Here is a 12,757-nt window from a genome sequence, read left to right on the forward strand (position 1 = left end):
ATGTCATTATTTATAAAACAGTTATTACCTGTATAAAAAAGAAAAGAAAACTGCCTGTCTGTAAAAAAAAAGGGAAGAGGAGGGATTTAAAATACTAAGTTATAGAATATATTTAGGTATATCTAAATGTAATAATGAAAATATACATTATATATGTCATATATGTGTGCATGTGTATATTATATCTAGGTTTGATAAATGTATAAAATTTAGTTATATACCACAAATTAAAAAAAGCTTTGCAGCATGCCTAATCATTCTATAATTGATTTTAGTCTGCTAATCCTATATTGAGTAGGACCGTTTTAATTGGTTGTGCCCAAGAAACCAGAACTAGAGGGAGGAGAAGGATGAAAAAGCCTTAGTCTCAGTCCTTTCTTTTGCTTTGGCTTCTCTCCAGCTGATTTCTCCCTCCTAGGCAACCTCACATGAAAGACAATTGTTGTAGGGAGAGAGGTTTCAGGAGCTCTTTCTCTCTGACACCTGTGACTCTATGAAAACATATCTTAGTTCTTGGCCTTAGCATTTGTTTTAGGTTTAAGAGATTAAGCAGAAAGTTACAACCTTTGAATTTCAAAATGTCAGAGAAGTAAGCCTCCAAATTCCAGGTGTCTTGAGAGTTGAATCTATGTTGGGTTTTATAGTCAGCCTAGCATCAGTGCCCTTATGAGCAATGAGTGCCCATCACAACCCAGCTAAATAGTAGCTTAGTATTAATCCAGTATTGATGTTAACTTTGGATGTGAATTTATGGGATCAATCCTATGTAGAAGCTCTGCTAAATCTTAGCCGATTCTCCCAGAGACTGAGGAAAACATTTATCTTTTAGGTGTTGTGGGGGGAAATGTTTGTACTTCTGTTCTTGATATATCTTTAAAGTAAATAAGTAAATAGTATAAAACCTAATCAATATTAGGATTGGATAAATTTGAAACTGGGGCCACTGGTACCTACTAAGAGTTTAAGGGATATACCCAGAGTGGGTGTTTAAGTTTTTGACATTAGGAAAGAATTATCCCCAGCCTCTCAGGAGTATTTTCCTAGAAAAGTAGATGTATTTGGTCTCATTTTCAAAGAGTGAGGCCAAAAAAAAAATACTGCAAATAAAATAAAATGCTTACATTTTTACTGGTGGACCTTGGATAATTGGAAATTATTGCTATACTTCACCACCCGATGAAAACTGTCAAATTTTATTTTCAAATTTTTAGTATTTAGGACATTAGAGATACATGCCAATATAACCGATGCTTAGGTCTTGAATACAATATGAGACCTTTGATGGATTAATGTTTTCTTAGATTGGAGTTCCCTAGAACAAAAATGACTACCAGATATACCACAATCCAAAAGTGTCAGTTTTACTTATACAATTCATGTCAAGAGACAAAAAAAACCCTTCCTATTTATAATTATATATATATATATATATATATATATATTTTAGTGAGGCAATTGGGGTTAAGTGACTTGCCCAGGGTCACACAGCTAGTAAGTGTTAAGTGTCTGAGGCCAGATTTGAACTCAGGGACTTCTGATTCCAGGGTCGGTGCTCTATCCACTGCGCCACCTAGCTGCCCCTATGATAACATTTTACAGTCTCATAAGGTGCTAAGTCATGAGGAAATATTTTTCATCTTTTCATTATGCAGTTACATTTAATAATATAGAGAGCTCTTAACAATCCTGTATCCAGTTTCTCCAATTAAATGCTGAATTTGACCCATGAGTTAATGTTTTAACTGGTGGGTTGTTCAACTGCCATTTGTTTTCTTCCACTTCTTCACAGAAACACATGCCAAGTGAAGGGATCTAGAAAAGAAATTTTAATAGTTTGTTAATGAGGACTTTAGGCCAAGATGGCTGCCTGAATGGAGCGAGCACCAAGCTCCCATACACTTACTTCAGCAAAATCCTTAAATTCATACTGGGCAGAATAATAATAAAGAAATCAAATAAGAAACTATAATAAGTTTCTTTTTTCCCTCAAGAAATACATGGAAGTTAGCCAGTTAGTCACGGAAGTTACACAGGAGCAAAGCTGAGAGAAGCAAAGGCAAATAAGCCTACCAGTGAGGAGTGACCTTTAGGACAGCCTCCCAACACAACCAGACTGGCCAGAGACATCTGTAGCATTGAGGGCTGTCTATAGTCAGGAAGAGCTAAGTACTCACCTAACCACTACCAAGAAAGCCTCAGGTAGGTAAGAAAGGTGAAGGATAGGGGCAGCTAGGTGGTGGAGTGGATAAAGTACCAGCCTTGGATTCAGGAGGACCTGAGTTCAAATCCAGACCCAAATATTTGACAATTACTAGCTGTGTGACCCTGGGCAAGTCACTTAACCCTCATTGCTCCACCAAAAAAAAAAAAAAAAAGGTCAAGGATAGGGACCTTGGGAATTCTAAGATTCATGGTACTGTCTTGAAATTCTGAAGATATCCCCAAAGATCCAGCATTTTAAAACTCTAATATCCAGGGGAAACTATTCTTGGGAGGTGCAGGTCAACATAAGAACCCAGGGTTCCCAGAGAAATATTAAGCAGGGCTGATCACCCCACTCAGAAGGATGGCAGGGGAAGAATGATTGGCCCTGGTGGACAGACTAATTTCAAGAACTAAAGTTAGAGGGAGAAGTAAACTAAAGAAGACATCAACCAGGTGATATTCTCTCTCTCTCTCACTATCTAGCTACCACAGACACACAAAATGCTTTTGCACACAAATGTACTTATGTTATATGAATGTATACAACATACATTTGTGTGTATATGAGTATGTATGTATGTATACAAGCATGTATGTCGTTGATCTATAAATATCCAAGAAAAGGAAAGAGTAGCTTTTTGTTTTGTTTTGTTTTGTTTTGGTTTTTGCAGGGCAATGAAGGTTAAGTGACTTGCCCAGGGTCAGACAGCTAGTTAAATGTCAAGGGTCTGAGGCTGGATTTGAACTCAGGTCCTCCTGAATCCAAGGCCAGCGCTTTATCCACTGTGCCACCTATTTGCCCCCGGAAAGAGTAGCTTTATAAAAACTGCAGGAAGATACTCAAAGAAAAAAATATATTTCCCCAAGGACTACATGAATATTTAATAGAAATGAAACAAGAGAAACAATGCATTAAAAACTATTGATAGGGGGCAGCTAGGTGGTGCAGTGGATAAAGCACTGGCCTTGGATTCAGGAGGACCTGAGTTCAAATCCAGCCTCAGACACTTGACACTTAACTAGCTGTGTGACTCTGGGCAAGTCACTTAACCCTCATTGTCCTGCAAAAAAACAAACAAAAAACTATTGATAAAAAATTGGAACAATGAATTGCTTAGAAAAGAAAGTGACACACTCTATGTAAGTAATGGAAACCTGAAAACTAGAATGGTTTTCTGTTTTTCTTTCTTCTTTTTTTTTTTTTGTAGGCAATGGGGGTTAAGTGACTTGCCCAGGGTCACACAGCTAGTAAGTGACAAGTGTCTGAGGCCAGATTTGAACTCAGGTACTCCTGAATCCAGAGCCGGTGCTTTAACCACTGCGCCATCTAGCTGCCCTGTTTTCTGTTTTTCTAAAACTGGCAAGACTGATCTGATCACTAGATATGATCTTTTCTGCTTCTTTCTGATGCGCTCTTGTCTAAGAGCTCAAGCCATGGAGATGTTGGAACCAGAATTGTACCTCTGAAGAGTCATGGTGCTTGGGATTTGAGCATGAGAGGGGTTTTGGATTGGGAACTGGTACAGTTCTGTATGGAAACCAAGCTAAGCTATGACTCTAATTCTCCTCCCCTCTCCAGAGATGGAGGTACTGCAGGAGGTCCCCACACGTTGGGGGAGTAAGTTTGTATATTTGTGATTAGATCCTTCTAAAATAAATATTGCTGAGTAAAAGTTAGACACTATTAGTAGATAAATGGAACTCAGGTGCCATAACAATTAAACTACCAAATAGAAGTATGTATAACATAATTGTACACACATGCACACACACATACACATATAACTATTTGTGTCTAATGGTAGCCATTTTTAAGGGGGGAGAGGGAAAAATTTACATGATAATTTTGTTGCATATTTGAAAGGAATAGCAAGTTGTACTTAGTAGATTTGCAGTTTCATGTGTGAACATCTTTTTATTGTATTATGTTATGGAAATTCTTGTTTTATTCCATAAATTAAAAGTAAAATATAAAAAAGAAAAAAAGTTTAATTTCTAAGATGTTTAGGGAAGTCGATCAAATATACAAGAATAAGAGCCATTCTATAATTGCTAACTGATTAAAGGATGTGAATAAGCAGCTTTCAGAGGAAGAAATCCAAGGTATTACTAGTCATTTGGAAAAATGTTAGGTGGCACAATGGATAGAGTACTGGGACCAGAGTCAGAAAGACCCAAGTCTATCCAGTCTTGGATATTATTATATTAGCTGTGTGACTCGGGGAAAGTCACTTAACCTTTGTTTGCTCATCTGTAAAATGGAGATTGCACTTACCTCCCAGGGTTGTTGTGAAAATCAAATGAAATAATAATTGTAAATTACTTAGTACAGTGTCTGACACATTATAAATATATAATTTATATTACATATAAATATGAGATATATAAATATTAGATAAATTTAAACTATTCTTTTTATTTTTCTTTTTTTCAGGGCACTGAGGGTTAAGTGACTTGCCCAGGGTTATACAGCTAGTAGTGTCAAGTATCTGAGGCTGGATTGGAACTCAGGTCCTCCTGAATCCAGAGCTGGTGCTTTACCCACTGTGCCACCTAGCAGCCCCCAATTTAAACCATTCTGAGGCACTACCTCATACCAACTAAATTGTCTAATATAAAAAAAGGAAATTTACTAATGCTGGAAGGGCAGTAGGATAATAGGTCCACTCATGCACTGTAGGTGGAGCTATGATCCAATCCAAATATTCTGCAAAGCAATAGGGAATTATGCCCTCAAAGTTATTAAACTGTGCATATTCTTTCACCTATTAATAATACTACTAGAACTATAACCTAAAGGCATCAGAGAAAGATGAAAAGGGCCATGTGTACAAAAAAAATATTTATAGCAGCTCTTTTTGTCATGGCAAAAACTCAAGGGAAGCCCTTTGATTGGGGAAAGGCTGAACAAATGAAGGCATAGGAATATGATAGAATACTAGTGTACTTTAGGAAATGATGATGGTGAGGGTTTCATAAAAACCTGGGAAGACTTGTATGAATAATTCAGGTGAATAATGCAGAGTTGTAAATGGTAATTTTGGCACCTAGAGTAAGTACAGATTTTGTCCCTTTAGTCAATTTTGTAATTCATAATGTAAAAGTAATACAAGATTTTCTGTGTAAGATGGAGAATTACTACAGCAACTTACAGAAGAGAGTTATTGATGATACTTTCATTTTAACTAATTATTCCCATTGTCTAGGAGCTAACTTTAGATGTATCTACTTTGCTAGAAATTTATTTCCTGCCAAAATCTTTATTTCCTCCTCTAAGCATCTGTATTCCCTTTTTGCTAGGTGTGGCCCCAGATGAGGATGAAACCTTACAGGTGGAACACCCCTAAACTGAATGTGGGATTCACTCACCTAGCGCTCTCTGAGTCAAGTTATGTGTTAATTTTTTTTAAAGCCTAGGTTCAATTTCGTCAAAGTAGATTGCATACTGATTACAGGTTGCTCCATACAGAGCAACCTACCTAAGCCTTGGCAGGACTCCAAAGGGTATGTAATCAATCAATTGGAGAAGGTAGGTTGGATACCATTTTCCTAATAGTCAATCATGAGGTTTATCTCCATACAACTACATTTACCCTTCAACATTATCCAGTATTCTTCCATTCTTGTCCCTTTCTCCCACTGTACAAGTTCCTAAGTTGCCCTGCTCCCATGTTGTGCTGTTAAAGCACAATCTGTAACTTAAACATTACTTGGATACCTACAGCAAGTGTCAATGGGAATATGTTCTCCTTCTACTTTCCCCAGTATACCTGCTCTCATCACTGTGCGGATATAGCAGATAGGACTTGGAGGGTGGGCTCTGCATTTTGAAGTCAAGACTTATGAACAAAATCCTTATTCATCCCCTCCTTCGCCCTTTTCTTTTGGACAGAGTGAGCTGCTTATGATAGTAGGATCACAAGATAATGCCAAAAGATTCATTATGGAAAATACTCTCAACATCCAGAAAAAGAATTATGGAGTCTGAATGCAGATTGAAACATACTATTTTCACTTTTGTTGTGATTGTTGTTTTGTTGCTCTTTCTTTTTTCTTGTGGTTTTTTTTCCTCTTGTTCTGATTCTTCTCTCACAACATGACATGTTTAACATGATTGTAATGTGTAACCTATATCAAACTGCTTGCTGGCTTTGGGAGGAGGGAGGTAAGAGAAAGTGGGAGAAAAATTTGGAACTCAAAATCTTACAAAAATGAATGTTTAAAACTAGCTTTACTTGTAATTGGAAAAAATAAAATAAAATATTATTAAAGAAAGAAAGATAATAGGATCAGTGGGTTGTGATCTGCATTGAGAAGCCAGTTATATTAATTTTCTTCCCTCAAATCATTCTTCCATTCACCTAGCTTATCAGTCTTGGTGTTATCTGGAACTCCTCATTTTTGTTCCTTTCACATATATGATTCCTTGCCAAATCTTGCCATCTTTATCTGTAAAACATCTCTCTCATTTCTCCCTCTCTCTCCATTCACACAATCATCATCCAAGTTCAGATCCTCATCTTCTCTTTTCTTGACAATTGCAATGTCTTCCTAATTGGTGTCTCTGCCTCAAGTCTCTCCCACTTCTAAGCCCTCTTCCATAAAGCTACAAAATGATATTCTTAAAGTATATATCTGATCATGTCAGTACTCCACACATTCCACATTGACTCTAGGACCAAACAGAAATTCTTCTGTTTGTAAGTTAAAAGCCCTTCACAACCTGGTTCCAACTTAACCTTTATTTCCTCATTATTCATTATTGCCCTTTTTGAAATTCTTTGATCCAGCTAAACCGGTCTTCCTGAAAAAATGAAATATTTAAATGTGCATAAGAAATAAAGGTATAATACTCATTAAGCAGAGCCATATTAGAAAAAAGAGAGGAATTTAGATTTATATTGAAAACCATCTGCTGAATTGAGATTAGAGATAATTCACTTATGCTTGTTTTTGCATTGTGCTTGGTGATTATCTATATGCTGAAAAACATGATTCCTATAAAGCTGTTATGTTCACTGACTGTTATGACCCATTATTTGATTGTGGTATTATACAAAAAGGAATCTTAAAAAATAATTGACCTGCTGAGGTAAAAATAAACAAAGAATGGAATGATTAGTTGCTAGAAGACAAATGTAATTTACCCATTTCTGCTATTCACCCAGAACATACACAAGGATGTTTAGAAAATAATGAAACAAATTAAATCATACTGTGTACCATGAAATTAGTATATTAATAATTATTTTGAATATTAACAATTTGTAAAAGTATTTTAATGGAGGCAAAAAGGTTTCATATTGTTATTAAATAAAAATCTAAATATTTAAAATACTTTGCAAGATTCTTTTAAAATGTCTATTTTTATATATGTTGTATAATGTATGTAATATATATTATATACATATGTACATTATACATGTATACATCTATAAATAAAATACATATTTTGGGAGGGTATACTGAATTTTTATTCATATAAATGTAGCATGGTAAAATAAAAAAGACTGAGGTTTATAATCAAGCTAGATTTAATATTTAATATTTTGTAGATTCTTCCTCTTGTAAATTTCACATTCTGAAGAAACTTGATTAAAGGTCATGTTTTTTTCTTGTAATTACCTTCAGCTTTGTTTTCTATTTTTTCCAATTACATGTAAAAACAATTTTTTTAACATTGATTTAAAATTTTTTGAGTTCCAAATTCTCTTTCTTCCTTGCTCCTATCCCCTCTCAATGAGAAAGGAAGTAATTTGATATCAGTTATACATGTGCAGTCATGCAAAACACATTTCCATACTAGTCATGTTGTGAAAAACAAAAAGGAAAATAAAGAATTAAAAATAAACATGCTTCAATCTGCATTTAGACACCATCAGTTCTTTCTTTCTTGCCTCCATCTTTGTAACATCATTCACTTTTCAGAGAAACATGATTAACCTGAAATGTCAAATCTCATTAATTTAAACTATCATAGCAACTCCCATCATTTGGGAACCTTTGTCTTATGACTCAAATCTCAGGTCTTGTCTGTGGTTAAGAGATTTCAGAAGGGGAGGTTCAAATGCTGTAGTCTCAATTCTGACTATGCCATTGATAGCCATTCAGAAGAAGACACCCATGTTGTTCAAGATTTTTTCTGTCATCTTGTCGATTGTCATAAAAGACTCGATCAGCTTTCACTCAATGTCTCTGGCATTATTGAGGTATCCATTGATCTACTTTGTTAGTAGATTCACACTCTACTAATAAAGTGATAATGCTCAGACCTCTATACCTCAGTTTACTTTAATGTCAATCATGAGAACATTAAAAATATTTGGAGACTGGTAAACTAAATATCTAAATTCCCTTCTGTCATCTGTGGAAAAACTTGGACACATAAATGGGTAAACAGGACAGTTTCCATTACTTCATTATCATGATAATTCAAAGTAATGTACAGGTGAACCCTAAAAGTTCTAAAAGAAAATTTTATTCTTTATAAGAACATGGTAAGGAATGAAGGTGAGAGAAAGGCAAGGGAAGAAAATATTGTGACAACCGTGGGAAATTTGTAATGCCTTATTGTTGTTTTAATTTCCCTATTCTCCTTTCATCTGTCAAGTCTCAGTGGGCCTGTCCAACATTCATCATCTTTAATAATGAAAAGAATCTCTCAGCAAATAGAGAGTGAAGCTCAGAGCCAGGAAGTCCTAGGTTTAAGTCTGATATTTACTGGCTATATGATCTTGGACCAGTCAATTAACCTTTAAGTGTCTTAAGCAACTGTCTTGGACTATAAGTTGTAAAGAAGGTATTGACCTTTATTGGTAGAGGTCATTTACTCATCTAGAAGATACTTATATTAATCAAAACACCAGTCTACTCCTAGCCCCAACTTTATTTTGGTCCTTCCCCAGTGTTGTCCTCAGTAATTCTGTCCCTTCATTTTAAAATTTATTTTTATGTCACAGTCTCATGCATGTTGGGCTGCTCCCAGAAGAAAATCCCTGTGTAAGCAGAAAGCAATGTCTGAGAAACCTCTGAGCTCATGATGCTGCATATGGTGGTCATAAAGGAGAAAGAAGTGGGGTTTGAGAGAAATATGGGTAGAGAAAGAAGGTATGAACTTTGGCATAGCTAATAAGCATCTCCAGAGCCTCAGACATGTGGAGAAAGCTAGCCCTCACATCTATCCTTTGATTCCCAGACTAACAAGCCCAGACAACTTTCATAATTCCCTAGCCAAAGAACCCATTTAATCTTACTTATTCTAAACTGTGTAACTTCTCTGATTTCTGTTTTGTGTATGTTTTTTTTTAAACTTTTTTTGGTGAGGCAGTTGGGGTTAAGTGACTTGCCCAGGGTCACACAGCTAGTAAGTGTTAAGTGTCTGAAGCTGGATTTGAACTCAGGTCCTCCTGACTCCAGGGCCGGTGTTCTATCCACTACGCCACCTAGCTGCCCCACTTCTCTGATTTCTGACTTACTGCTTGCTTAGATAAATGTTTGCTAGCTATTTCTGGTTGTTATTGTGGTTGTTGTTGTTGTTGTTGTTGTGTGTGTGAGATTTTTGGTTAGAAGGAACTAAGGAGGTTGAGAATAAGCTAATTATTAACTTTTCATTCTGAGGTAGGACTATTTCCAAAGATAGTGACCAGGGAAAATTATTTTTATTCTGACTTCAAAAGAGACTGCATATAATTTTATCCCAGTGTCCCTCTTGGAGATAGAATAGATAGTAAGTGCCCTCCTGCTCTGCCCAAAGATGGAAATAGTAGTGTCCTCTGGAGATGTGTAATGGGGTTTTATAGATCCCCTATTTTCTTTTCTCTCTCTTTTTTGTGTGTGAGGTAATTGGGGTTAAGGGACTTGCCCAGGGTCACACAGCTAGCATGTGTCAAGTGTCTGAAGTCAGATTTGAACTCAGGTCCTCCTGACTCCAGGGCCAGTGCTCTATCTACTGTGTTACCCAGCTGCCCCCAGATCCCCTATTTTCTATAATCAAATATATACTTTCCACATGGGTTGTCCTGGATCCTTACAGCTACCATCTATATTCATTACATGAGTGAGCCAACACTCCTTCCCCACCCCCTACCCTCCCCCACCAAAATCTTCTTAGATTTATTTCTGTAAAGGAAGACAGAGTAATGAACTTACTCCTTCAGAGAAAACCAATTGAATCATCAAATCGATTAGAACTAGGAAGGGCAAAGGATCATAAGATCTAGAAATTCAAGGGATCTTAGTCATCATTCGGTCTAACCCTATCATTTTCTATATGAAAAGAGGAAGGTTGAGGGAGGTGAAGTGATCTCTTCCAGATCACATGATTCTTAGTACTCAAGACTAGATTTCTCTTAGCTCCCAATTCATTTATTTTTCCATAATATTATATTACCTCTTGAATTAGTTTCTCTCTCTCTCTATCTTTTTGTGGGGCAGTGAGGGTTAAGTGACTTGCCCAAGGTCACACAGCTAGTAAATGTCAAGTATCTGAGGCCAGATTTGAACTCAGATCCTCCTGAATCCAGGGCCAGTGCTTTATCCACTGCACCACCCTCTTGAATTAGTTTTTCACTGACTCACTGAACATTGAGACTGGTGGCAGGCATCAGGACATAGTATATAGCACCCAAAGAGAAGATAGCATTCCATATAGAATTTCCTACTGTAAAACCATTTACCTTTCTGACTAGTTGGGCAAAATCACTGATGTCTCTGGGTGGGAGATCAAGTAGTGGTCTAGTGCAGGAGTCTAGAGCTGAACCATGGCTTATAATTGAGATTACACCACCTGGGAAAAAAAAAAAAAAGGAAGAGGAAAGATGACCAAAGAAATGACTATTGAAATTACCCAATGTTTAGGTTGGGGTTCCCTGAATATTTTATACGGTGAAGTCAGGAGTGTGCTGGCAAATGTTTAACAACCAGTTTTCTGAAAATACGATACTTAAAAGGAGAAGATTCAGCAGCTATTGCTAACAATGGGCATCATGACTAAATACTTCAAAGTTTAATCTGCTTTTTTTTAAATCATAAAAGTATTTCATTATTTTCTAGTTACATGTAGAGATAGTTTTCTTTTTTGTTTTGTTTTGCGGGGCAATGGGGTTTAAGTGACTTGCCCAGGGTCACACAGCTAGTAAGTGTTAAGTGTCTGAGGCTGGATTTGAACTCAGGTCCTCCTGAATTCAGGGCTGGTGCTTTATCCACTGCGCCACCTAGCTGCCCCAAGAGATAGTTTTCAACATTTGTTTTTATAAAATTTCTAGTTTCAAATTTTTCTCCTTCCCTCCCCTCCCTCCCCCCTCCCCAAGACAGCAAGCAATCTGTTACAGGTTATATATGTATAATCACATTAAACATATTTCTGCATTTAATCTGCTTTCTTTCTTTCTTTCTTTCTTTCTTTCTTTCTTTCTTTCTTTCTTTTTTTTTGCAGGGCAATGGGGGTCAAGTGACCTGCCCAGGGTCACACAGCCAGTAAGTGTCAAGTGTCTGAGGCTGGATTTGAACTCAGGTACTCCTGAATCCAGGACCGGTGCTTCATCCACTGCACCACCTAGCTGCCCCCTAATCTGCTTTCTTAACATTTTCTCTATCACTTTCTTTTCTTTCTTGCGGGGCAATGGGGGTTAAGTGACTTGCCCAGGGTCACACAGCTAGTAAGTGTCAAGTGTCTGAGGTCACATTTGAACTCAGGTCCTCCTGAATCCAGGGCCAGTGCTTTATCCACTGTGCTACCTAGCTGCCCCAACTTTCTTTTCAATAAAACAACAAATAAATCCTAATTTTTAGTATTTTCTCATATCCAAGGTACAAGTGTTCATACTGAAGATTAAAACATTTGTCTGTTGCAAGCCCCCTGGGTGAATGTATTTTTTATTCCCCCAAAACCTTGAGATTATCTGGGGAATAGAGAGTGGATGAGGTGTAACAGCATAATGGTGGAGTTTTATGTTTTTTTTAATCAGTACATACCTAGGTACACGCATACAAGTCTCTCATACCAAATTTGGTCATAATATCCACAATTAACAGTAGCTACTGTATTTCCCCTTTTTAAATAAAAAAAATGTCAAGCTGATTTGATTTTAACTTGACATATTTACATTTGCTCTAATATCTTTGCTCTAACCTAAGATAGAATATAGGGAATGAAGGCCTGAGAAAAACAAAAGAAACTATAACTTAAAAAATTTTGACATCCATTAAATCAATCCATTGAATGAACCCCAAAGTTGTTGTACTCTAATTCTACTGTAGAAAAAGACACTAATTTATGTAGATAGTAGTTTTCTTGGCTAGTTTCTAATACAGAAGCAAGATTCTGAAGGTAGAGGATATGAAAATAGTCATATTCATTGCCAAAAACATTTGCTTTCACCTGGGCAGGCAGCCACAATCTGTTTCATAGTCATAGAACACCTTTTTACATAATCATCATAACTTTCTGATGGCATCAGGGAGGAGAGTGGGAATTCAGATCTAAAAAAGAGAATAAATGGAACAGTAAAATGTCATGGTGAATCAGGGATGTCCTAGATAAATTTGGGGATTT

General features: G+C 36.5%; 1 protein-coding gene across 1 annotated transcript in view; it reads right to left on the minus strand.

Annotated features, from left to right (window-relative positions):
• Positions 1 to 1,508: 1,508 nt before the first annotated feature.
• The window catches only part of UBASH3A (ubiquitin associated and SH3 domain containing A), a 104,536-nt gene continuing 93,287 nt past the window's right edge, over positions 1,509 to 12,757 (minus strand). Inside the window, exons 12-14 of the mRNA XM_043996378.1 lie at positions 12,578 to 12,684; positions 10,881 to 10,990; positions 1,509 to 1,812 (exon numbers count right to left, since the gene is read on the minus strand). Of these exons, the coding sequence (XP_043852313.1) occupies positions 1,678 to 1,812; positions 10,881 to 10,990; positions 12,578 to 12,684 (352 nt within the window). The 3' untranslated portion in view covers positions 1,509 to 1,677. The remainder of the gene's footprint in view (positions 1,813 to 10,880; positions 10,991 to 12,577; positions 12,685 to 12,757) is intronic.

The sequence above is a fragment of the Dromiciops gliroides genome, chromosome 3 (genome assembly GCF_019393635.1).
Source record: "Dromiciops gliroides isolate mDroGli1 chromosome 3, mDroGli1.pri, whole genome shotgun sequence".
NCBI lineage: Eukaryota > Metazoa > Chordata > Mammalia > Microbiotheria > Microbiotheriidae > Dromiciops > Dromiciops gliroides.